Below are 26,979 nucleotides of genomic sequence, written 5' to 3' on the forward strand. Positions count from 1 at the left end.
ATTCCTTAGGATAAAAATAAATAGAAACCTTTTGGAAAAAGAAAGCTGAACTATTAGAAAATAGAGATGCTGAGATACAAATTTAAAACTTTTTTTCCACTTGCAATGATCTTTTTCAGAAATGTTTGGTAAACCCAGAAGATAAAAGAGTAATGAAAAACAAATCACTGTAACTGTTGGTGTAAATACATCACATGATACTAAGTTTCTCCATAACGTCTGAAATATGGAGCAATGACTGCAACTGATGTGCCTCATCATCACAATGAGTCCCTTCAAGCTTTCCAGGTTTGCCTTGGTTTATCCTGCATTCTGTTCCACAAAAAAGATGTTCTGCTGGCAATCACTATCAACCCTCCTAGCCCTATTCTCATTAACTTAGAATTGAAAGAATTTCTTTTTCACCAGAGAAGGACAGTAATTTCCAGAAATGTTGCAAAAATACAATAGATGATATATCATTAACTATTTACTCCTTGTCTGCAGCAATTTTTCAAGCAGCAAACAAAAAGTGGTTGATGTGGCACATGGAAATATCACTATTAACACTCTCCCCCAACAGATGATTTTAATAATACACAAAGTTTACCTTGCTGTCCCCAGCTGTTCTTTCCCATCACTGTAGTCACAACAAAAATCCTATCTTAAAATTTACTTCATTTGTCATTCTGGAGTTTCTTAAAATTTCACACCAAGTTTCTCATGCTGGTTACTGTCAGCGATAAAACTGTGTAATTAAACTGCAATTCTTACATTGCAAATATTACCAGCATCATTTCAACAATAATGGGATATTCAGATTCCTTTGCAAACACAATGAACAGTACATTAATGAAAACAAATCACTGGTTTTTATTTGTATGTCTAAAGGACCTTTGTAATGGTTTGTTGATTTTTCATGCAGTTCAGTAGCCTGTTGCAATCTCTTCGTTTCTGCAACATCTCAGCTCTCCAGTACAACTTGCATAAACAGATTTAAAATTCCATGTAAAATATAGAGTAGGTTTCATAGCAATTTAGTGTCTTAAAAATAGTTTATCCTGGAATTTAATGTAGGAAATTTCAAATCAAATTTATTTTGAAATTTCAGCTAAGTTAATCTAATTGCTTTTTCTACACAAAGCCTACACACCACTTTCAAAATACCAGCCAACCATCTTCTGGCAAGATTTGGGGAATGGCTGTGCAAGACAGCTACAAAGATTATGGAAGTCCCAGCTACTGGACTCCCAAAAGCCCAAGACCGAGAAGTATTAATGAAAAAATCTAGCAGCTCTTCTCCCAGTCCAGTTTCTGTGCCTTTTCTTTAGGTCCTGGCCATGGTCACAGTCTAATGGAATTCAGTTAAGAGTCCAGCTATGTGATTGTAGAATGAGTAAAAACATCAGCAAAACAAGTTACTGAATTTGTTCAGGCTTTGCATCATAAGAGCTGTGTCATTGTTTAAGCTCAGCTGGCAACAAGCTGCTCACTCAGCCACCACCCCAGACTGGTGGAATGGGGAGAAAAATCAAAAATAAAACCTGTAGGTTGAGATCAAAATATTTAATAATTGAAAAAAAGTAAAAAAGAAAAACAGTAGTAAATAATAAAAATGATAACAAAAAGTATTTAAAGAAAGAAAAACAAGTAATGTGCAATACAGTTGCTTACATCCAATGACTGATGCTAGACCCCATTTTTGAAGCCCCCTTGCTGCTAAGTCCCAGCTGATTACTGGGCATGCCACTCGATGGTGTGAATATCCCTCTGGCCAGATCAGGTCATTTGTCCAGCTATATTCCCTCACAGCTTTTTTAAATTTTTTGCTCCTCCTCACTGGCAGAGCAGGAGACACAAAAAAGTCCTTGATTTAGGATAAATGCAACTTAGCAACAACCAAAACATCAGTGTGATATCAACATTATTCCCATACTGAATCCAAAACACAGCACTGTACCAGGTACTGAGAATAAAATTTACTCCCATCTGAAACCAGGACAGCTCATGAGAAGAACATAGTAAGATCATGGAGGACAAAGCACACAGCCTTAAAAAGTCACCTACCTGAATTTCTTCTGCTAGTGGGAAACCCATCCACAGATTAAAAGATTGCAGAAAAAAGTGAAAAAGGAGGGAGCTAGAAAAGAATTCTCCAACTAGACTTCTTTTGAAGGAAGTCCTTTATCTACTGTGCTTGAAACCAAGCTAATTGAGCTCCATAGAATAGCATTAGCACCCCCTGGATCTAAAGAGTTTGAAATAAGTTTGGTGTGACATTGCCAATGTTGTAACATGCAAAGAAAAAGAATTACACAAATAATTATGTCACTGTGCATCTGATTGTAAAGGAGCCTCTAAAGCAAAGTCTTCTATATTTTGCTTTGTAGATTCATCCATGTAATAAATACAAGGTAGACATAAATAAATTCCTATTCTAGATGCCACTTTTATAACTGTATTGAGGACTGAATACTTCAGAACACCATGCATAACTATTGTGGGAAATAAAATAGTAATTATGTAACTTAGCACTTTTCACTTTATTTAAACTGATGCAATTTCTGCAGACAGAGTAGGTAGGCAGGTGTGTAGAGTCACTGCAATTATCTAATATGAGCCACGGGTCTTCATCTTCCTCTACTGCAGGTTATTTGGTTTCACAAAGTAAGATGTTTCTAAGTCTCTCTCTAGTTCCCATACTATCTCATACCAAAAATACCTCCCCTTTTTTACTCGTAAGCTTTAAAATACCTATATCATGAATTTATTTTACACTAAGTCCTATGAATCTTTTCTTTCAGTAAAAGAATTAATACCATTGGGGTTTCTTTAAGAGAAAAACAATTTATTTTTAAAAGACTGAAAATAATCTCTGTGTTTCATTACACATATTTCAGTAAATCATTGTTTTAACTCCTCAGCAGGTAGCAGCAAAAAGTTATTTACAATGTAATATTAATTCTGTACTGTATTAGGTAATTTTTTCTTAAATTTGCAATTAAAAAAAAAACTACTCTTAGATAGTTATACCATATGGAAGAGTTAATAAGAAAAATCAGCCGGTCTGTTTATTCCAGTTCTTCAGGATCACTTCAGCTGCATCTAGTGTGCTGTCTTTCTGCAAAACAAGGAGCAACACTATTACTGCAAGTATGGAGTTCCTGAAAAGAGGAACATGATTATATCATCTCAAATCAGTATTTGGTTGTTTCAGTTGCATCCTATAAGTGTCTTTTCAGCCAGTTTTCCATTGACAGTTTGTTAGGTACAAATCTGGACTCTACAAAGAATTCAATGCTGATTCCTTGAAAATATTTATTAGATATATTTAAAAGATATTATCTCAGCATTCATATTATCCCATTTAATGAAAGCAATACTTACATAAATTCATGGCATTAATGCACTGCTGTAATTTAGCAGCTCTGATTTGGAGACATGCTAGCACACTTTCCTAATCCCTGTGAGTACAGTTGGGATTTTTTAATCTCCTTGCAACCATGTTATGCTGTGAACTACTTAAACATAATCCCTCCAAATTGTGTAGTTTGGCTCCAGCCTGGTGAGTCAAACAGGCAGTCTAACTTGAAATGATGAGTGCTGTTTATCAGCCACAGGTACAACCAGTAACTTTACCCTGGTTGTTACTGGCTCAGTTTATACCACAGACTTTACACCTCATCAAAAGAAGTAAGTAACACAAGGAGAAACTCCCCTTCATTATTCTTTCAGGCTTAGGCTCTGATCTTTAAGCAGAACAGTTCAGGATTTGCACATATTCCATTATGTTGACTCTGTTACCAAACAATTGGGAAACATCTTAGGGCTTTGGGCTTATCAAAGTTTACATACCTGTCCCCAAACATTTTCAGCCTTTCAAGAGCAGACTTAACAGGGGGAAGAATATGTGCAAAGAAGGTGTTCACAAAATGGCAAAAATCAGCCAATTCACAAAAAAAGTTTTATTTTGTAATATGGAGCTCATGTGAAACTCTGTGTATTTTTAGGCAAGTGAGCTACATTTGAAGGTGACCTCTTCACTGTTTTTGCTGTTGAACACTGAGCAGGCATTGGGCACACACTCTGCTATACAGTTATTCTCTGCTCTGGATTATGGGTATCACACTAATTGATATCTTACCTGTCTCAATAATTTTCACTGTCATCACTGGTCAATAATGTTTTTAAAAATCAATACAATAAGCTTAAAAAGGCTACCCATCCAGGTTTTTTCTGCCAGTTGTCCTTCCTAGCCATGCCACCCACACTGATGGTGCAAAGTCCATCAGCAAAAAGATAATTGAAGATACTTTGTGCTGAATTTTACACCAAACTAACTTTATGTTCCTAAAAGCTTTCAATACAAGAGGTCCTGGGCAAAAATGTAACAGTGTCTCTTGCAGATTCCTGCACTGCATTGATTTTCAGGACACAAGTTTACCTTAATGAAGCAAAAACGTATGTATTTTTCAAACTGTTTCTTTGTCTCAGGACCACAGAATGCTGAAAGAGGAATTGCTGACAGCTTCTGAAACATAAAACAGAAATAGCATTTGCTTATTTAAATGTGTATGAAAAAACTGGTTTGAGCATGATGATTTTACTATTCTGTTTCTAGAAGTCTCCCTCCCAACACAAGAAGGAAAGACCAGGTTCAATTTTGTATGTACTAGCTAGGCTTTACTAAATTCAAATTACTTTTCTTAGGCAAAATATTTCAAAGGTACTTTTGTACAACTAATACTTAAACATGCTGAAAGAAAAGTGCTGGGATGTAGCACAAACCTACAGCATACATTTTAAACATACTTAGCAATATTTTAGTCACACCATTATCAGCCACACCAAATAATATTTTGAATGGAACATATCTACTACATTATTTAATAACAACAGTTGCACTGCTCTTGCTTTCAGCAGAATATAATTTCTAAAACTAGAGTAGGACTGAGATATCTTACCTTAGATGCTATCATCCATTTGACAAATTTATAATCATAAGGTTGTTTCTCATCTATATCAGAGAGATCCACATCTAAATGTAAAACAAATATGTTGTAAGATTTCCTAGATTCCAATGGGAAGGCATTCATTAACAGCATTTTATTAGTTAATATTTAAGAATGATGATACATGTTTTTATTTTAATATAGAATTTTTAAATTATACTATAAGAAGTAAAATAGGCCAACAGATTGAACCTTTCCCTTCTCATCTGAGCACTTGCTTTCCATCCAAAGCAAATTCAGACATGTAGCTTGGAAGAAACCCATGTAATACTCCAAGTCATGAAGTCTGGGCTATTGGGGGTTCAGGGCTGTGGAGGGTACTGAAGAATGCATTTATTGCATGGACAGCAATAATCCCTGAATATGCAGTTTTCTCACCTGCGAAACTGGGGTACCTAAAACTTCCTGACACATGATTAAACTGTGATATCCTTCTGTGTTTAAACATTTCTGTCTGAATGACAAATGTTATTTAGACCCGTTAGTGAAAAAATGTGGAATTTAAAAAACCCTTCCCCTGTGAGAATTCTTCCTCTGAAGCTACCATAACCTGAATTTTCAAATGGTTTGTAAATTTTGGTAGCATTTTACAGTGTTTAGAGATCAGAATGCTTCCAAGAGCCTTCAGGGTATGACTTCAGATTAGGAAAAACAAAGAAATAAACAAGAAAAGACCAGAAAGAGGAAAACACAAATGGTATGAACTCAAGATATTATCCACATGCTTGGGTCTCATACATTTTCATAATCATAGACATTTTGAAAATATGAATGTTTATCTACCTCCTTTATCCTCTCTAAAAATTTGTCAAAGCTTGGAGAGCAAGTTAGGATCCCAAATGCTTTGCTGAAGCTCACAAAATCGACCTTACAAGCTAAGGTGAAATTGAAAATTTCAATCCCAGTTAGTACTCCCGACAACGTTGTGCACACATATGAGATGAGAATATCGTTAAAAATGAAAGCTGCATTTTCTGATTAACCAAATTTACTTTCCACAAGCTCTTTAATAAACTTTATACTTACTAAATGTGGAAACATCAACAATCATGAAGTATCCTCCATCTGGAATGACAGGCTTTAGTCCAGCCTCTTTCAGTAGCTGAGCCATCCGATCACGCTTGCTTTCCAGCTCTCGAGACAGGGAGTAAAAATAGCACTCTGGGTCATCCATGCGCTTATAGTCTATCCAAAATGCCTGTGCCAAAGCCTCCTGGAAACATAAGGTCCAAAGTACTCATTAACATCCAGTAAACTCACAGATACTCTCATTTCCTGCTTAAATCGTGGATTTTTGTTCAATCCTAGCCCTTATGAAGCAAATCACCACACAAATTCCACTAGCTACATCTGTAATCTGTTTGCTACTTTGTTACACTTTGTGCTGTGGCAACACCCAAAGCACCCAAACTTTTGCTAGGCACTAATCATATAAAGAAGTCAGAGTCTTTGACACAATGGCTTACCATCCGAATTGAAGTTAAATTTAATTGTTTGATAAAATGTACCATAGCATACTCGGCACTAGTAGACAGAACTTTCACTTATATTTGCTAGGCAACCATTAAGATTCTCATGTTTTATGCAAGAAGTAGTTTGTAGGTGAAAGATGAAAGAATCTCTAAGACTCTTTTTTTTTTTTTAATAATTGCTGAGCTGGTCAAATTTGTTTCCTCTTCTTACACCCTAGAATATGTGTTTTTCCAACTACAAATCCATTGTTGCGATTATTTTTTAATTACATGAGGCCAACAGCTTTCTTACACCAGAAAACAATGTTCTTTGCCCCATCTGTACCTACCTGTAATGGAGTTGGGCAAGTATAGAGTGTATTTTGATGAACAACTTGCAAATGCTTAATCAGGTACTCAGGACCAATGGACCAACCAAGCTAAGGGAGGAAAGCATGCATACATTATACTTGCAGGCAGTGGTGTTACTAAAAGATGACAAATACTAAAAATTAGCCAATGTCTCGAGTTTTTCTCTTTTAAGGCATTTTTTTTTATAAATTGTTAAGAAAAAGATAGTTTACACAAAGCTTGGTGTATGATACCTTTTAAAAATGGTAGATTTGAGACAACAGTTATGGTTCCCCCTTATCCCTATCATAGGATACTGAGCAAATTTTTAACTCTTCATATAACAAGGGTTAGAAATCAAACTGAACATTTATTAGAAATCTTATTTTTAATAGGTTTAGAAACTTTCCATCTCTTAAGGTCCTCTGTCAAAGCCAGTTTAAATATAAAGCAAAAGCTCACTACTCAATCATATATGCTGTGATTAAATGTGAAGACAGGTGATAAAGAACAATTTAGTTGCCAAATTTTTTTCCCTTTCTGATACATATTTCTAAGTCAAGATGTGAAAACTGGGAAATTAAAATATCATAAAATCCATGTTTTCTCCAAGAATCTTTACAGATTTTGAGCAAATGGTACTGTGATGGACTTTTTAGTAATTTAAACTCACAAGAGTTTATCAATTAAGAGACAAGAAGATAATTAAGACATGGGTGTTAAAGACAAGTAATTGTTCTAACTGAATGGTATTGATACATTTTGGAGACATGAAGATTTGCCAGAAACTTTCAGAACACAGATCATAAAAACAGAGGTGTTTTTAGAGCAAAAAATGCATTCTGTTATTTCTATGACTTAACTTATTTATATTGATTCTTCTTACCTTCCAGCCAGTTACACTGTATGTTTTCCCAGCACTTCCTATAGTTATTGTTCTTTCCCACATACCTGGCAACATAGCTGTACATAAAATAAAATTAATTTAGTACAGGTGCACTCACATATTCCATGTGGTTCAAAGAACTGCACTGCCCCTAGCTCAGAGCTGTATTTTCACTGCATCTTAAGCAAACAACAAGAATGTTCTAAAATTTTAGCAATTGTAACAAATGAGAAAGGATATATGGGCCAGTGCTTTTTAGCGTTAAAAGAAGGTAGAGATTAATGAAAGGAGAAAGAATAGACAGAGAAAAAGAGGTACACTTTGAAAACTATGTGTTAGTTATCCTCAGCAAAAATGCACAATTATTGGTAAGAAAAATATGATCTAAGGCTACCCCTTCACTCTAGGACAGATTATTTCTGAAGCCTGGTAATAGTACTATACACAACATTGACTCAGGCACTGCAACCCACTTCACTAGAATTGTCCAGTTCAGTGACACTGTCTATCTCAGATATCAGAAAAAATAATTACTAAGACTTTTAACCCAGAATCAAACAACAGAACATCAGAAAACTAGCAGAGTGAGTAAATAAATTATGCTGTATTGTACAGTTTGAACAGGCCTGAGACTGAGTAACAATAGCAGTTAGCTAAAATATCTGCAGTGATTAAGGGACTCACAGAGGCCTGTCTCTGTCTTTGCAGTTGAATCTGATAGGAGACCAAAATCCTTTGTTTCCTTTCCAAGGAGATGACAGAGAAAAGGTCTCTGCCTGTAGTTTGCAATCTTTTTTTCTCTATACTGCTTCTGCAAAGCTCTACTTGGACTCTAACTTAATTAATTTCAAGAGAAACATATAAATCCAGACACATGTAAGTCTGAGACACCAAGTCAGCCAGGGTTGTAATTACAGTAGTCACCAACACATTTTCACCTCATTTGTATTTGTAGAACCACTACCAATGAATCTCTCTAGCGAGACCAATGAACAAAGATTTTCCAAATTAAACCCCTGAATTTCACAAGGAACTTTTTGTAGCAGTTATTGGCATTAGACATGGTGTAATTCTTTCAGTTATTTGAAACATGTATTGTAATTTTTTGAGCAAACTTACCAAGAAGAGAAACCAAAGAGCATGAAAGAAACTGATTTTCATATTAGCCTACCCATACTCAACTACTCTGTGATGACCTTGAAAAGAAAAAGTTTGAACAGATGTGTCTTCTACCAACTAGGCCAAGAGTACAGATCACTTCCTAGAGGCACCCAAACTGGCTCTCACAGGCTGCAGAAAGAATTGGCTTTCAAAGCTAATGGGCTCTAGCAAGCCTGTTTTGCCACATAGTCACAGGAATTCAACCTTGGAGATAGAATGTGGCAGCATTTCAAACAATAGCAGCAGTACAAGGGCACAAAGAAAGAAGCAGCTCCATTGCTTTTACAAACAAGTCTTAAATAGAGAGGAAAATTTCTCTATGCCACTTGGCAACCATATATGACATCTTATGACACCATAACCAAGTCTGACTACAATTTAAAAACTAATAAAGTACAAGCTAACATATAATAAGCCTGTTACCTGGGATGGTACTCAGCTTGTTGAGTGGCTTGCTCAGAATCCTCAGTTATGAGGTGCAATCTCTAAATCTGTCAGTGCAACCCTAATCATAATGCAGAGGAAGTCCACATTTTTACAGAAGTCAGATGATGGGAAACATGATTGTGTTGTATGCTACCAAAAACTGCTTCAGTGACAGCACAAAGACTGTATTAATTTTATGATCTGTGGCTAGCAACCCCTGCTAAATTGTATCAAGGAAGAACTATCAGATCATGTAAAATGATGCAATATCCATTTTCTACGTCCCACAAAAAAAAAGGAGTGTCACTACATTGAACAGAACATGTAGAGGTTATTATGGAAACACAAGAGTTTATAAATAGGGAAATGGTACACTCTATTTTTGTAGACTTAAAAGTAATAAGGGAAATGAGGAACTTAAGTAAAAAAAGAGCAGAGCCTGTTTCTTTCACTGAAGTAATGTTATTGTTTACAGTATTACCCTGAAAGTTCAAGAGTACTTTTAACACTAAAGATGATATCATGAGATCTGTTAGAGAATCTGTACCTAAACCTAGTTACTAACTTTCTGGGGTTTAATTTGCTTTTTCTTAATATAGTATTTTTACATTTTATGCTAAATTACAGCATGCCTTTTGTTTAACCGGAAATGTTTTGGCTTGAAGCATTAAGATTCTGACAACAATGGAGTTTGCTGCATCTTAAGAATTCGCTCGCCATCCATAAGATGATGACGCATAGCTGACAATGTCTTTGGACCTGCTGCTGTTGAAAAGGAAAAGGGATTACCTTACACCACACAAATTTTAATTCTGAATACAGCCTTGCATGAAATGCTAAGGCCATGAAACACCTGCTAAGCCCACGTAGAAATCTTTAATCTTACTGACTTCACTTTGCAACTGGGACGTACAGTTAGTGTCTGTTAGGTAACCTGTTAGGATGCAGTGGCTCAGATTACTACCATATTAATGTGCCCAGAATGTTCTCCTTCTTCCATGTCTGAAGGTCTTCGATACTATTTGATATTTGATAGTATCACTATCAAGGCAACCACAACAGCCATGGAATTAGGTCACCCCCAACAAAAACTCATAGCCTATGCATGGCCAATGCAATCAATGTACTGCAGTTGGATGACCAGCAACTGTGCAGCTGAGCTCACAAGTATTGCAAGGTCATTTATATATAATTTTCTTTCTATTACTCGTAAGATTTAATTTTCATACTGTGTATGTGGTGTAGCCCCCACCAATGGATTTTATTGTCACTCTACAAATATAGAATTGAAACCTAGAAGCAAAGTTATTCTGCATTTAACCAGTGGTAGAGTCAGGGGGAAAAGGTAAGTCTGTTTGTGTCTAATTTATACTTAAGTGTCTTGGTTTTATTGTTTAATCTTCACTATATGCCTCTATTGCACACAACTGAAATGTGCCTTTAATACAACAATAAGTACATCACAGGTAGTTCATGCAAGATGCTACAATCAGAAACAAAATATCTGTACATATGAGAAGGAAGTTTTGGACTTTTCAAATACATCAGCAGAGCCAACCTGAGGTCACCCGACTAGAAACTTTCACAGAAATACATAGCTGTAGCATTACAGAACTGGCAAAGGAGTTCAGGAACCTGCTCTAGGTTAAATTGTCCTGAGGCAGTGGGAGTGATTCCACTAACTTCAGTGAAACTTGGATCAAGTAAAACAAGAGGATCAGGAACCTGGCATCATTATTTGTTTTTCTGGTTTGTTCTTGCAATGGTGCTTTACCCCTGTAGCAACACTACCTGAGATTTAACAGGCTTTCATACTGCACTTGCAGGACTTACTTCACTGAATTCAATGTCCAGTATTTAACCCTGTCTCCATCCTTCGGAGGGACAGTGCTTGTGCACTATCTCCACAATGACCTTTATACTATTTTTTACTTTTTATAATTTGTGGAGTAAAAATAATTGTATTCTTCATTGTCCATTTCCCTCATTCATCATCTCTACAAAGCTTTGAGAAGGAAGCTCTAATTCCTGTTCCTTCTATTCGTTCTTCAGCAAAGCACTGTCAAATACACACACAGTAACAGAAGCTATACTTGTCATGGCCAACAAAGTAGCTGAATAAGGATGGCAAATTCATATGATCATAACTGAATTACAAGTATCAGTCCCACTGGTTTCTGTGGACATCTGCTCCAAAGTCATTTAAGAGCTTTGGAAATTCTATTTGGAAATTATTTTTTTAAATACTTTTTAAAAAAGAGAGGGGCTCTCCTCCTTAGAGCCTAAACATTGAAAAATTTCAAAGCTTGAAGTCTGAGCTTCTTCCAGCAAGCACTGCCATAGGGAGGCAAGTTCACAGCATCATTCCACAGCCACTTCTAAGATGCCACAAAAAATCAGTACCTATTTTAACGTGTTTATTCCCTTTATACACCAGCCATTCGTACACCTCATCACTGATGCACAGGGTGTCATGTTTAATACAGAGATCAGCTATTACTTGGAGCTCTTCTCGAGTAAAAACCTGGGATTCAGAAAAAATAAAGGAAAATGCATTAATCACAGTACTTAAGGCATTCTTTGAAATTAAGGTGGTGTCAAAGCACGACTCTTACCTTGCCTATCGGGTTGTGTGGGGTATTCAGAATAATTGCTTTTGTTTTGGAATTAAATTTATTTGCAAGTTCAGCAGGATCTAAGACCCAATCAGCACTAGATGCAGTGTTTCCATCCTTTTTCTAAAAAAAATACAAAAAACAAAACCACTATAAATTGATACATGGCTTTAATACATGTTGCAGCTTAAAGAGAACTGCTCAGCTTATCACCCTCACTTTCATAACCATATGTAACAACCTATCCAATCTGTCTTGCTCACCTGAGAGAAGGTTGTTCTAGGAAGAGGTAAACTGTTATGACAGTGGCTGTCCTCTCCTGGCCACTGTCTGCCTGAAAGCCCCTGCAGGAATTGATTTTCAGGATCTTGTTGCACATGTGCTGATTATTATTACAGTGTGTAATGCAGAAAGCCCAGTCACATGGCAGGAGAGTTTACAGCCTTGCCAGACAGTAGAGCAAGTGTGTGCTAGCTTGACTGAAAAGACTGATCAACACTAGGGATTCAAGGTCTTTTCCTCCTCTTTAAACTAATGAAAAACCTGCTCTACTGAGTGTCTGGAGTTTATATACTACACAATACAAGTATCTCTGAGGTATTCCAAATGGTCTAGAAGTTTGGGCCAGTTGGTACAAAAAACAGGGAGCATGGCCACACTACCCTTCTGACACCTGCAATGACTGGGAGAGGGACAGACCAAGAACAATGGTGTGAAACAGAAAATACTAGGAGGTGCCCTGTCATTCAAAACATCCCTAGAAAGTGGGCATCCAGAGGAACAGTCTCACCTACTCCCACTGTAGTCCTGGAGATTTTGTCACTCTGTGTTGTTCTGATTTCATAGTGTTCCTGAAAGAGTCCTGCCCAAAGAGCCCATTAGCCCTTCCCATGCAAGGCTGCCAGCTGCACAAGGCACAACTGGCATGCAGTACAGCCCTTGCAAGCTGTGGGCATAATGCCAGCAGTACCAATTTGACCCATATTAACCCATAGCCTATTTAACATTAAAGGAAACAGTAATTCTTGCAAGTATAGCAAATACATCTACTACAGGATCAGTCCTTATTTAGCAAGCATATTTTGGAAAAAAATAAGCTGTATTCTTTCATTGTAGGAATTGCTGCAGGGTTCAGGAACCAAATCTTTAGAAAACCAGCTGACAGAGAAATTGCACTGATATGTGGATCTCCCTTCCATAATTTGCACTGAAAACTGAAGAAAACAGTTTTAATCAGCTTTCAGACTACACAAATTAAAGGAAATAAGAAACATTGTTTCACCTTCTCCAACACTAATAAAATATTCTATCTCTTTTGGATTATCATTGTCTCAGACGTACACTATAGCAATCTATCTCATTTTTATGTAATTTGATATTATGAAAAATGATACAGAAATGGATCACATAGGGGTTCATCAAACTGTACTGAATATGAATAAGAAACTTCATATAATTAGTAATTTTTAAAGAGTTACTCACACATCTTAGTGGGATAAAAACAGGCTTTGCACCCGCCATCTTTACCATTGGCTCGTAACAGTCATAAAATGGCTCTATTATTATTACCTGAAATGACAATCATCAGTATCAGAAACAAAGAGTATACTGTGCATGATACCATCATATTTCTACATTTACCTTGGTGCCATAACTTGATAATGTTCCTGGCGCTCCAGGTTAAGTGTTGTAACATTGTAGAATATTCCTCCTTTTAGAACACAACACAATAATGCCCTCAGACTAAGTTTGATAAGCACTACTCCTTTCTGACAACACACACAGGCTACTTTTCTATAGTTACACATTACAACTATTGAGTTATAGTGATAAGCATGTTTGAGTTCTACACACAGATTTGAAGGCGCAAGGCAAAGATGCAAAGATGGGAAATAGCAATGGCAAATTACTGAACCACAACAGAGCTGCTCTAATTATGCACATGAAACTCCAAGATCTCCAAGTATGTAGAAAACTCAGAAGAACAGTTAAGTCCTCAAATTTTATCAGACAAAAATTTTCAGGTAAAGAAAGAGGACAAACTCAAGAAAAACTGCACAGAGGCTAGACAATATGAAAACAAAGCAAGCAAACAAACAAGCAAAAAAAAACCACACCACCAAAAGCAAAGGCTAATAGAACTATTCCAAATAAAAGAGAAGTGATTATCAGAGCAACATAAAAGCAAGATGAGAATACAATATACAAGTGAAACAAATAAAACACTGAAAGCAAAATACATGACAACACAAAAAGGTTTTATCTACCTGTAAAATGACTTTTTATATCATTGTCAAGAAGGCAGACAACAGTAATAGTGAAGAGCCGAGTAATCAGCTAGTACAGTAAATTAACAAGCTTTTCTACTACCTATGCTGCCACCATGCAATGGCCCAAAACAGAACCTGATGCACAATGGTTACCCAAACACCAACAATTCTTTGTGCCACCCTTAGTTGCCTGTTGCAGGCAACAGCCCACACGTTTTCTGAAATAAGAAATCAGCGTGTATTGTGTCACCTAACAGTAACAGTAACAAAGAAACTGCCAAAGATACCCTAAGTGTGAAAAAAGGTGTTTGTAAATTGATGTGTGATAGGAAGACATTCAAAGGATAGTTTCCTAATCACAGCTTCTGAAACCATAAGTGAGATGTACAACTGTAAAAAATCAAACCAGTGGGGACAGAAATAAGCCCCAACATTAACTTATAATTAGAAGTAGACAAATAAGAAAAAGAGAAAGATTCTCATGTCTGTGAATATTTCCATAAAAACTTACTTCATCTCCCTCTTCAATTAGTGCCTGTATTGTACTAAACAGAGATCCATAAGCTCCCACAGTCACCAAGATATCTGTGAGAGGATCAATCTTTCTTCCACAAACTTTCTCATAGACTTGAGACAAGATTTTCACCAGTGATGGATGTCCCTGTTCAAAACAAACAAACAAACAAAAAACCTGATTGAAGTGTTCCTGACAAAGTATAAAGCCTGTGTTTGGGCTTTTTTCCACGTGTATCAAACTATTACTTTTTGAAATAGAAAAATACAATATTAGCCCTCAGTGTTAATGGCTGTTAACAGGTTGCAGAGTTTAAACTTTTTGCACACTAGCAAAGAAAAGTGTTCTCAATTTATTTGTATCTACTCGGAAATTGTTTCTATTCTTTTATTCTAATTGCTTTTCAATTTCTTTCATATTATCACATCTCATAGTAGGTCCAGATAGCCTATAGCAGAGCTAGGACAAGAAACAGAAAGAGAGCAGGGAATATTCTGACACCAATTCACCCCCAACTCCTTTTGAGTCTCTTTCAGCTCCTTCCGTTTCCTTCCTCATCTTTCAACTAAAAGTACTTGAAGCAAGGAAAATCTTTTTAGTGTATTTATATATTGCTGATAAATAGCACATGTGAACAAAATATTTATTCATATAGTCACATCCCAAATCTCAGAGTACCATTCACCATTTGTGTCCCCTCCAGGGACATGGCAGTTAACGTACTCTTCTCAAAATGTGCAAATAAAAAGAAAACAAACATGCAACAATGATCATATACAACCCAGAAATAAGAAGGCACAATTCTGTTTATTCAGGAAAACTGCAGGTTTTCTACCTTTAAAATATTTTTTTTCTTTTGAGATACCTAATAGAAATAGAAAACAGCTCCTTGAGAAAATGCAACAAAGTAACAAAAATCGTCTCAAATATTGAACATTATATCTCGACACACAAGGCATTAAATCAGGAATCCTTCTGTAAACAAAAACATTACCATAAATTAAGGCTTACAAATCATTGCTGATTCAAATGGCAGCCATTTCTTGCCGTGGGCCAGCCAGCAAGACAGGAATGCTGCTGCATCCAAGCCACATCAAGCCACTCTGTGGTCCTGCAGTTGTTGAGAGCTCCGAGTTTAGCTGAGACAATGCATCAATTATCAGATGGATGGGCATTATTCATAGTCATCCCTTCCACGTGTGCTACCACAAATACTTGTGCTCAAAAACCTTAGAAGTGCAGAAGTTTGTAGATGAAGTGCAAAGGTTGAAGATGGGAATATTAGTAAAAATTCCTCTTTTATTACTATCTCCAGTATATCTGTCAATATCCATAACTACCATGGGAATTATCAAACTATTTGGATAAAAAGAACAAAGTGACAGAAGTAAATACTGAATAATTGCATGCATTAGGAAATTTATGCTTTATTTGCAAATATTTTCACAGAATCAGTCTGCGAATATTTGTCAGAAAGTAGATTTGGTGTGGTTTCAGCTTGAGATAATGTTTCTCTTAGTAGTTGGTAAAGTCTGTTACAGTACAGCAGCCTGACAAGACTGCAGCCCATGTTCTCTGTGACCTTGTCCACTGTGCCAAGGGTCCTCCAAAACCTTGTCTGCTTGGTGAGCAAAGATTTTTCACCCACCTTATTGTGGGTGATAAACATACTAATGCTTAGCCCAGAAGTTAATTTAATTCAGGATATCATTTGTGTGTATCTTTGTACATAGCTAAAGGTTCCTGTTGGTTTTGTGGCTTGACCTTAGACCTGCTGTGTCACCCTGGACCTGCCCAGTGATGACTGGGTTATGTCTGACTGTGGTTAGCATTGCTGAGCCTGACCTGTGCATTGACTTCCTGGCTTGATCTCAGGTGAGCTGAGCTGCCCCAGCCAGTATCTCTGGGCATGCCTTGCTCCCCAGGGCACAGCTGCCCAGACCTCCACTCTGCCCACTGTGAGAGATTGTCCTTTAGGGAAGCACTGGCCACTGCTGCTCCCCATCATTTCTAATGCATGCAGATTCTCAGAGGATTGGCAAAAATTATGTTGGAATATGCACACAGTGATGCCACAACTACCAACACAGTTTCTGGCCTACAGTTTCTGGTCTATGCAATGCTTTTCTGCCCCTCTTGCAAATGGTAAGCTACAAAAATACTTGATAGACTCCTGAGGGTCTTGTAGCAGTCCTGGCATATGATTCTCATTTGGGCAATACAGTTTAACACAAAACAAAAGACAGACAAACCAAACAAGGAAGTGGTCGTACTAAAACAGTAACAGTCTTCTGGAATACCCTGCCTTGGACAATGATAAATGCCACATCCTCACACCCAGCTCAAGACAGAAACTCTACAAGCCAGCCTACAGAATGGGTAATGAATATATTCCAGGGCAAAAATTTCCTGCTTTCATCCCTTCCTAGTCTCCACTGAAACCTGCTAAGTTCTGTGGGTATATCTCTTCTTGATCCTAGACGTGCTGTCTCAGTGATATGAAGTATTTCTCTTTTGTTCTCCCATTGTACTGTCTGATACATGTTCCCACTGACCAAGGTCAGATGTAAATGTATGACCTACACTCTTTAAACTGAATCAACTGAATCAACAGAGACAGTCTATTCCAAACCTGCTCTACCATTTGGCTCTTGCTGAAGGATTCTGCCTCGAAGAAGCCTACACAGAGGAAGTTCATTAGTAACAGATAAGGCTATTAGATCAACTTAATTTGGGACATAAGACTATGATCTATAGATAAAACTAATTTAAAGTCTTTTTTTTTTCTCCTTGTGGCACATTTTCCACTGAACTTGGGTCCTGGCGTTCCACAATACTTACAAAGCCTCGGGTGTACTGGTTCAGTCTGTCAACTGCTGCTACCTTTGCCAGCTCTTCTTTAACATAGCTGGGAGGGGATATATCAGGAAGGCCTTGACCAAGATTAACAATTGAGGGATCTGCTGCCACTTTCGTAAATTCAACCCTGTAAAGAAAAACATCTTAAAGTTAACATATGAGATAAATTATCTTTTTATTCATTAGCATTAGAAGGCAAAACAAAAGTATGTCATTTACAGCCAAACTTACAGCACTGGGAACAGGTTTAAGTAGAATGCTCACATGGAGAGCTGAGGGCTGAAATAATGTAAGTGACCACAGGAGTCAGAGGGCATCTAAGAAAAGGCTGATGTTCTGCATGCACAGAATAACTTTTCTGCCAGAAGTGCTCAGATGTGCAGATACACAAACACACAGTTACTCTGGATATAGGCAGAAACTGAATACCAGGCACATTAAATGTCTTAATGGTTAAATTCAGTCAATTGAAGGTATCATTTAAACTACCCAGTCACCTCAGAGTGTTATAATTTTTAAAGTAATTTTAGGCAACAGACTGTTTCAGGCTGCCTATTAACTGTTCCTAGGAGCCTGCAGGATCCTTGAACAATTTTTCCTTCCTCCCTTCACAGGTCAGCTTCACATTTTACTCTTTCCTCCTTACCGAAATGCTAACAAGATTTAAAAAACAAAACAAAGCAACTCTTCCCCCATCATAAGCCTCCCTATATAGCATCACAGTTCTGTCAAAAAATGAGCATATATTGCTAAAAATTAGCTTGAGGCTGAATAATCAAAACACCTTGCGTATATGTACACATAACTACTGCAACATAAACATACAAACTAAGGTAAGCCCAAAATAGTCTTTTCACCAACTAAGAAAATTCCACATTTATTAGTGATGGCAATATTTCTTTAAGACCAATTTATACATAGAAAAAGAATTAACAGAATTAACATTTAAATTTGAAAATCAGCTATGCTACCATGCCCACGAGTTATACTTGTCTTACATTAATAGATGAAGAGAAGCCCGAGCCTAATATTTAAAGCTCAAAAATAACAATTAATCATACCTTTAATTTAATTTAGTTCACCGTTTTTAAACAGGTGCCAAATATATTCCAGCAGAGATAGCAACTACCATGTACCTTATTATTGGCAATAATTATCTTTTTGGAAAGAAAATACATCAGCCAAGGACATTTTCTGAAATTTGCAAATACTTTCCTCTTACTTACCACACATTGCTATCAAGGCCTTCAATTCGTCTTGTATTTTTGTGTCTGAAGGGCATTGTCTGCAAGATTTAAATATACAGACAGAAGGGTTTTGTTAAGAAACACAAAGTATGATATTGTTGGATTTGGCATGAAAACCCTCATTCACTCTTTCTCAAATATACCATTGCCAGCTGAATTCGGTAGTTACACAAAATTATCGACATGTTCTTTCATTAAAGGTTCCATAATAGCTTGAATTCAGACTAAGAAGAAAATACACAAAAAATCTTCTAAATTCTCATTCATCATTGTCTAAATCCACTAAACTTTCAGCAAGGATGGAGGAGGGGCATAATTAACTCAATAGTTTCAAAATATGACCTTAAAAGAAAAAAATTAGTGCACATACTTGCTTTTTATTTTCTACTATTTGCTAACATCTTAAAGATTATGCTATTTATAGTCCAATTCCTGCTCAATCTGGAAAGTATGCATCTGCAATGTAATTTTATTTGTTAAATTGATGGATAAGAAGAAAATAGCAAAGACATTTCCTATTTTCATTAAGATTTTTTAAACTTAAAAGTATCTGCCTTAGAGCACAGCAAAACCACATCAGAATATGGTTTTTTTTCTGTATATTCAGACCTTAAATTAGGTCTTGGAAGACTTCTGTAAAATAGGTTTGTAATGACTACTCTATATGGAAACTGAGAAAAACCTACTGATAGTTGTGATATTTTAAAGCTAAAAATTGAAAGGAATTCGAGAAACAGAAACCCAAATTTATTTCTATTTGCAAACAAAAAAGTGTGAGTTCATATCAACTTTGCAAGCTAGCTTGATACCAGATAAAAAAATTACATAGTCCCTCATCACTCCAGACACTCCTGTTTCTTTGAGTCAAGCTACAGATTTTTAGTTACTTTACCACTTTCAGCTATTATTATTATTACCAGAAAGATTCAAAAACCGTATTCTAGCCAGCATATTCTGAGATGAAAATGTCTGTATTACCATTACATTCAAGTTTCAGTTTTGAATCCATAGAAATGATTCCTAGTAGACACAGTCTGCAGCAGGTCCATGCTTGCACTCAACCTGCACTCAGTAATGAAGCCATCTCATATGTTGTGATATGAGGAATGGGAAAATACAAAATTAAACAGAATCTTCTCTGCTCCTATGTCTTCTCAACAGATCTGATTCTGACCTCATCTGTTGACACAAACACCAGAGGAATCAAACACAGAACACCTTTTAGTTGTCCTCAGGAAGAAAACCTTTAAGATAACTAGACAGGTCAAATCAGATTTCTTAACATAGAACAAGAGGGAGTTAAGGGAGAGTCCTGGAGAGGTAATCTGTATTGCATATATTTAAAAACACACATATTGTTTAGAAGATTAATCCAATTTTAAAGTGTACATTTTGGTAAATATGATTGATGTTTGGCTGTACTTTAAAAATACAAACAACACAGGTAATAGTTACACTAAGACACACACATAAATCTTTTTTTACATGTTAGATTTCTTCTTGTAGAGTAAGGAATAAGACTCCCCTCAAATCTTGCTGATTAACAATGAGAATTCTGTATGGTGCCATGAGTAAATTTGTTTCATGCACTGCCTCTCCTTAAATTGTTTCAATTTGCTAAAAGCTAAAGGCTTATCAACTGCAGGACTTTTATAATTAACCATAATGTAAATCTTAACTGCAGTGAGTAACCTTCCCTAGCTAAATGTATTGACAATAAAATAAGCCTTCACCTTACTGTTCCATACTCTATAGATTTAAATATTTAACAATTTAAGTCTTTCTATTTCTTTCTTTCTTATGTCTTGGAACTAGTTTTAAAACAGAATAGCAGGACTAGCATTGATTTTCAGGTTTTCACAGATTCGGATTACAGTGCCGTTCAGGTCAACCTTACTACTTTGGGGTAGCCAACTAATCAACTGATACTTTAAAATCATTGACGTTCTTTTTTTCCAGAAGGTCATGTCAAATCTTAAGACTCTTTTTTCTTTCAGTCCAGTTAAGTCATCACCTGATAATCTCCAATCCATTTCTAGGTGCAGGGCTAGGATTCTCAGGAGTCAAAGATTCAAAGATGAGTGTTAAGTAGGAGACCCAGGTCTTCATCAAGCCCTGATTGACCTCCTACTTTCCCTAACACTTTCTAACCAGGGAAGCACCTGATAGAAAGCCAGATGCTACTTGTATTTATCTTTTTTCTTAATTCAGAGAAACTTGTAAAGAAATTGAATGTAAATAAGTTTAAGAAGGTTGGAAGCAAATACTCTGACATGGCACATAAATAAATTGTAGAATACACAGTCAAGAGCTACAACTTAAGCCAAGATCTTAAGAAAATTAAAAATTAAAAACAAAATAAAACAACCAGTATTAAATTTGAGGACATTTAATATGAATATCCAACTCAATCAAATAGAATAGAAATACACACATCATATGAAAAACTGATTCAGGCAAAAGCTGACCTATAAAGTGGCTTGCACACTAAAAGAAACTTCTCATAGGGACAAACTATGTTACAACTTTCCAGTATAATGATTCAAGCATCTGTTTCGAAGGATCTGTCATGTGCCTTTGTTGACACAATTTGTTGACTGGATGAACTGGTAACATAATTTACATTCCAGTGTTCTATATGGAATGCCGAGTGTCACCTCCAGCTGCCTGCTATGCTGTAAAGCTGTTTTCTCTCAATATAACTGGAGGACTTAAAATGAAGTTACACAATTTTATAAGTAGTTAAGCTGGGAAATTAAGAAGTTTCTACATAAAATTAAGGTACTTATAGGCCCTTTGTTATTGCAGCATCAAGAAGCATCATTACTCTCATACCATTGAAGGAAAATTGAGATAAAAAGAAATAAATTGTCTTACCAAAAGCCTGTGATAAAGCTGAGATTGAACCTGTCTCCTGTATCTCAAGCTTCTCTCTAAAAGCTAGGCAATCTTTCTGGTGTGATATGTGCTAGATGTGACTTTAAAGACTAAAAAGGATACACAAAGCAATAATCACCAAATTCTTTTACGCTAGTGTAGTTAATATTTGACTAATTCAAATACCTTATTTCGGTTTTGATAGCAAATGTTTTTATCTATAACAAGAAATAAAATACATCTAAAGCATATATATTTGCAATATTGCAAAATTAATACATCTCTAAAATATTGCATGAAATAGTTTTCTCTATGGAGCTGAAGGAATACTTACTGCAGAGGTGGAATGTTTGATGGATCTGGAAAGCAAATCTGCTCTTAGCTGGCAGTTTCTAATGCCACGGCAACAGAAGTTTCGTGAAGCAAGGAACATGCCTGCATAATAAATAAGTGACCTGAAAAACCTTCCAGATTCTAGGAAGGAGTTCCCACACATCACTAAGCAATTTTAAGATCCTCTCCTCTTCCCCCCCAGTAATTTTGTTTCAATTAAGCAAGTGCTACTAAATTATTACCTTGTAACAGTTGTAAACACAGAGGATGAAACACTGTAATTGTCAGGGCTAAAAAATGTTTCTGAGTGTCATCTCAAAGGAAGGTTTCCCTTATTTGACAACATTGATCTTCTTTTCTTTGAGTAACAGCTAGGACTAAATGCAATTCAAGCTTCAAAGTCTCTGTTAAAATTCTTGTGGAAATGTGTTTGTGTAATAAAAATTTCTATTAAAATTGATAATATAGAATAGAAAAAGAGCCAAGTTTTTCAAAGTTGCACATCTTTAAAACTGGTCTCCATTTCCAAGTGTTCCAAATCAGATATGATGAAATCAAGAAAATTAAGATGACCAGTCACACTGGAAAGGGAGGCCTATGAACTTTATGTAACTACCCTAAGTTTTGTCACAGTGACTTGGCAAACATTGAATATCTCCCACGACTGAAAACACCTAGAAAAGACACTTTGTGCCTCAAATGCATAAGTTTTAAAAGTATTCTGATTTTGCCTTTCTCATACTCCAGTGCTACAAACTCAGTCTCACTTCTGAAATTAGTGTCTTTCTCACACAGTACTGAGTTGTGGCTAACTCAATTAGACCTTCCAAATATCCCCATAATCCCACTGCATTTAGCCATCTGCAAGCAAGCAATTGATGCTCATTTACAAGAAGAAGCTGCTTGTCTGAGGACTAACACAAGTAAACAGCAAGTAAATCTGACACCAGTCAGCAGATACTCTGAAAGACACAGAAGAAATACATTTGTTTAAAAAAGACCTGCAAATACGTTTTAAATAATTGCTAAGAATACCACTTAGCATATTCAAGGTTATCTTTGAGAATAATTATGCAAAATCAAAAATATTATGAAGGTCTCTATTTCTCCCCTTGTTTAAGGTTACAAAAACTACTTGTGTAACATACTGATGCTATCTTCAAACATGACCATGACATTGGTGCTATTCCCAGGGTCAGACTAAAGACAGTGTAACTCTTGCAGCCTGCTGTGAACACTTGCAGGATTTAGTTAATGCAGAGAGACAAACATGCATATCTTTGCCTCTTTCACTTTGTAGTGAGAAACAGAAAAATTAAACAAAAAAATGTGCAAGCCTTACATGCAGAACTAACTTGCAAGGAAGAAAAATTACTGACAGATGTAAATATTTCAAGCATTAGTGTCACGGTGTACTGAAAAACAGAACTATTATTTGACACAAGGCAATCCCACAAAACCACCACACTGCATGAGCAGCAGCAGACCTGTATAACTGTGGCGTGGTCAATCTCTGCAAGTGCCTAAAATACCTGAAGAAAAAAATTATATCCACCTTTAATACCACAGAAATGTAGAAACTGTGAAAACTTTATGAGGAACATAATGGAAAGTACTTTGCTGAAGAGCCTCAGTAAGAACAGGCAATGGCATGTAACACTTCTCCCACTGTTTCTGTGACACGTTTCCAGTGAAAACAGAGACAAGTCTACTGGCCATTAAATGTAAAAACCTCCTATAAAGCACTTTTACGACTTGTTTTATTTCTAAAAATGCCTCTTTTCTCATCTGTAACTCTGAGTTCCTCCACTTAAGCTACTCTAGGATGTAAATGGAAAGGCCCCCTTAATATAACCAGATACTCTCCCACACACATCTCACCCCCCCCCCCCCCAACCCCCAAAATAAAATAAAACAAAACCACCAAGGCCTATTCTTTTTTTCCCAAACTCACATATTCCCACTATAATATTATATGACATGTTAAGACATAGCACAGGCTCAAGAGAATTATTTCCTGTTACTTTGACAATGAACGTACTCTCAATTATTACCCCTGTATGTGTTTTAGCACAACCAAGTATGTGTATGGCACACCAATGAGATGGTTTATATTATCCCAAGCTAAGTTTTTATCATTAGGATACAAAGTTTCTTCCAGTTCAGGGAAGTTGCACAATGCCAGGCAGCTAGAGAAGTACTGCAAACTCCATTTCAACTCTCTTCAAAAGTTGTAAGGTTCTTCAAACACAGAAAATGCACTGATCTTTGTGGGGGAATTAAAAGGTAATATTAATTTCTTTCTTAGTCTTATTAATGTTTATTTTTTCAATCTTGGAGTCAGACATCAGCATTTTGGCCAAGAGTCATGTCTGGTGAACCCAGAAATTAAATTAGGAATTCTTTTCATCCATTCTAATTTTCAGTGCTCTGAAGCATTCATGTAGTCAGTCCTCCTGGAATTCAGGCTTGCATATCCACAGAGAAAACAGGAAAATTATCATGTTAGAGGAAAAGGGATAACAAATGATTACTCCTACAGCTTTCTGTATTTTTAGAGGAGTGAGAAGCAAGAAAGGCTATCAAAAAGGTCGGTGCAGTAAATGTTTTTTAGTGGATAGAAAGGCATATTCTGGTTGCTAACTGGGTTGAAACTCAGGTTTGGTACTTAAACTAGACTGAAAGATACAGTTGGACTTGGTCATGGGAAACAGATGAATCCATCTGTGTATTAACAATCATTTGGTTCATGCTGTGCTTTGTAACTGTTCTAGCATAGATACAATCTCTGAGTTGTAGGCTCTTCTGCTCCCTTCACAGCTGCCCACAGTCACTCCTGGTCACAGTACCCTGACGTGGGGACGCTGCTGAACCTCTGGGACATTTTATAAAGAGTTACAATTTTGTAATTAATTGTTTTTTCTCCTTTGAAACAAAAGGCCAAATGCTGTTGTTCCTTCATTTTTGAGCTTTAGTTATTTAATTTGTAAAAAAAAACATGTCACAGAGCTTGAACAACACGGTCAGACCCCTTAAAGCTGCTGCATTTTTTCAGGTAACAAATAGCGTCAGTGATAAACATTACTAGAAACACTGAAAGCCTGTCTGCCACCACAGTAATGTAATAATGTAAATATATTTGTGTTGGGCTTAATATTTTTTGGCCACACAAACCTAGAAAATATTAAACCTCAACTAAATACTGTCAAGTCTTTGAAGGACTGTCTCTTCTTATTGTCTAGAGGATGAAAGCCTTGGAGAAAGAAAAGGTGCCATTTTACCAGTGGAGGGCTCTCCAGGACTTTTTTTCCTACCATCTATATGCAACAGATGGCTTATTGAGCCAAGAGAACTGTTGCCAAAATCAGCGAAGTTGGGCAAAGGCACTGAACTTAAAGTCTGCTGCATGAGAAAGATTTATCATAGTAGTCAACATTTTGTCATTTCTTCTTCCATAATCTACACGGAATGGAGCAAAATGGGGCAAAAAAATGGAGAGAAATAAATTTTACCATATGGACTAAGGAGCCGGATGAGGTTGTGGGTTTTTTCCTCGCTTTTTTTTTCCCCCTCGCAGAGCGAGTGGCTACCCTGTAGGCATTCTGTGTTGCGCTCCCACCCACGCGGTTTCCAACCTGCGGCACTCCCGGGGTTGTGGAGTCCGGAACCTGCCGGGCACCGGCGCCTCCCGCCCTCACCCGCAGGCCCCTCGCTCACAGCCGGGGTTTCCCGGGTCCGGCCCGGCCCGGCCCGGCCGCTCTGGAGGACAGCTGGGGCTGGGAGCCGCCTCCTCCGCAGGCGCTCGGCAGAGAGAGGCCCCGAGAGCAGCGCCTCGGCCCGGCCGCAGCCGCCACACTCACTCACCGGCCCGACACCGCCTCCGCCGCCCGCCGCCTCCGCTCCCCATGGGGCGGGGCCGCGGCCGCCCGTCCCGCCGCTCTGAGGGGCGGAGAGCGCCCATCCCTCCCGCTCCTCCAGTCCGAGGGCCGGAGAGAGCCCATCCCTCCTGCCCGGCCGCTCTGAGGGGCAGAGAGCTCTCGTCTCGTCCGTCCCGCCATTGTGAGGGGCGGAGAGCGCCCATCCCGCCCATCCCTCCACTCCGAGGCCCGGAGTGCTCCAGTCCCGCCGCTTTGAGGGGCAAAGAGCTCCCGTCCCGCCCGTCCCACCGCTGTGAGGGCCGGAGAGCGCCCATTCCGGCCCATTCCGGCCCATTCCGTCCCGCCCGTGGCGCTGTGCGGGTGCGGAGCTGCTGAGGGCGGAGGACTGCGAGCAGCGACGGGGCAGAACCAAGGCTTAGAAATGTCTCTACCTGGTGCCAAGTTGTCGTGGACATATTCTTTTCCCTTTTTTTTCCCCTCTTTTTTTTAAAATCAGAACTGCAATTGCGATTTTTTTTCCCTCATCTCCTCATTCTCGACTACATCTTGTTATGGCGCTACACACACACACGTACGTAGCATCTCTCAGGTATCATAAAACTTAGAGCTCTGTTGGGAAAAACTGGGCTAACTGGTTGCCTTTCTTGGGCTTTTGCCTTTCTGGAGGGAATAAAGTGTCAAAATCGTAAAAAATTATCTCATGCCTAAGTTAACCACTTATAAGGAAAATAATGAGATTTTCCAGATTTCTTAAGGTATTCCATAAGCTCACAGAATCCGCATTTTTAAGGTTCTCCTTCACAATCAGGACAGAGACTCAATTTGTAAATTAAAACGTTCCCTTTAATCAACCCCTCATCATCACCAAATTTGATTATTCAATTAGAAATGTGTGTATATATTTAAAATGTCTTTACAGCCTACTTTTCCTGCACTTATACATCTTTACAAAACTGGTTTACCTTAATATCAACACCATTGTACTGATCATTTACATCATTATACATCACTGTTTAAGAGAAAGACCGCACAATTCCAATTAATTTTTTATGCAAAGTCCCATTGTGATTCTGCAGAGCTGAAAGAGCCCACAAATCAGATTTTGCAAGGGCCTGGCATA

The 26,979-nt window shown here is 37.4% G+C and overlaps 1 protein-coding gene across 8 annotated transcripts; it reads right to left on the bottom strand.

Annotated features, from left to right (window-relative positions):
• Positions 1 to 2,806: 2,806 nt before the first annotated feature.
• Positions 2,807 to 25,903, bottom strand: KYAT3 (kynurenine aminotransferase 3). 8 transcript variants are annotated; one of them, XM_088169943.1, is made up of 14 exons: positions 25,846 to 25,903; positions 21,983 to 22,083; positions 18,751 to 18,809; positions 17,507 to 17,651; positions 14,663 to 14,812; positions 13,364 to 13,450; positions 11,882 to 12,004; positions 11,670 to 11,790; positions 7,680 to 7,756; positions 6,793 to 6,882; positions 6,018 to 6,204; positions 4,944 to 5,017; positions 4,424 to 4,510; positions 2,807 to 3,100 (listed from the first exon to the last, which is right to left on the bottom strand). In XM_088169943.1, exons 1-14 carry the CDS (start codon positions 25,886 to 25,888, stop codon positions 3,038 to 3,040), a joined length of 1,407 nt encoding a protein of 468 aa, XP_088026069.1. In that variant the 5' UTR covers positions 25,889 to 25,903; the 3' UTR covers positions 2,807 to 3,037. The 8 variants fall into 8 exon arrangements, with proteins under 8 accessions (XP_088026069.1, XP_088026072.1, XP_088026070.1 ...); XM_088169946.1 differs by lacking the exon at positions 25,846 to 25,903 and adding an exon at positions 25,617 to 25,845; XM_088169944.1 differs by lacking the exon at positions 25,846 to 25,903 and adding an exon at positions 25,494 to 25,640.
• Positions 25,904 to 26,979: the final 1,076 nt, after the last annotated feature.

Source organism: Sturnus vulgaris, chromosome 9 (assembly GCF_052056855.1).
Source record: "Sturnus vulgaris isolate bStuVul1 chromosome 9, bStuVul1.hap1, whole genome shotgun sequence".
Classification (NCBI taxonomy): domain Eukaryota; kingdom Metazoa; phylum Chordata; class Aves; order Passeriformes; family Sturnidae; genus Sturnus; species Sturnus vulgaris.

Excerpts from the sequence above, each read along its gene's own strand:
- KYAT3 (XM_088169942.1), bottom strand. The coding sequence starts at position 22,144 with ATGTGTGGGAACTCCTTCCTAGAATCTGGAAGGTTTTTCAGGTCACTT. Across the intron at positions 17,652-18,750 it reads GGCCTTGATAGCAATGTGTG|GGTTGAATTTACGAAAGTGG; the intron begins GTAAGTAAGAGG and ends TTTTCTTTACAG. Across the intron at positions 6,205-6,792 it reads CTTGCCCAACTCCATTACAG|GAGGCTTTGGCACAGGCATT; the intron begins GTAGGTACAGAT and ends TTATGTTTCCAG.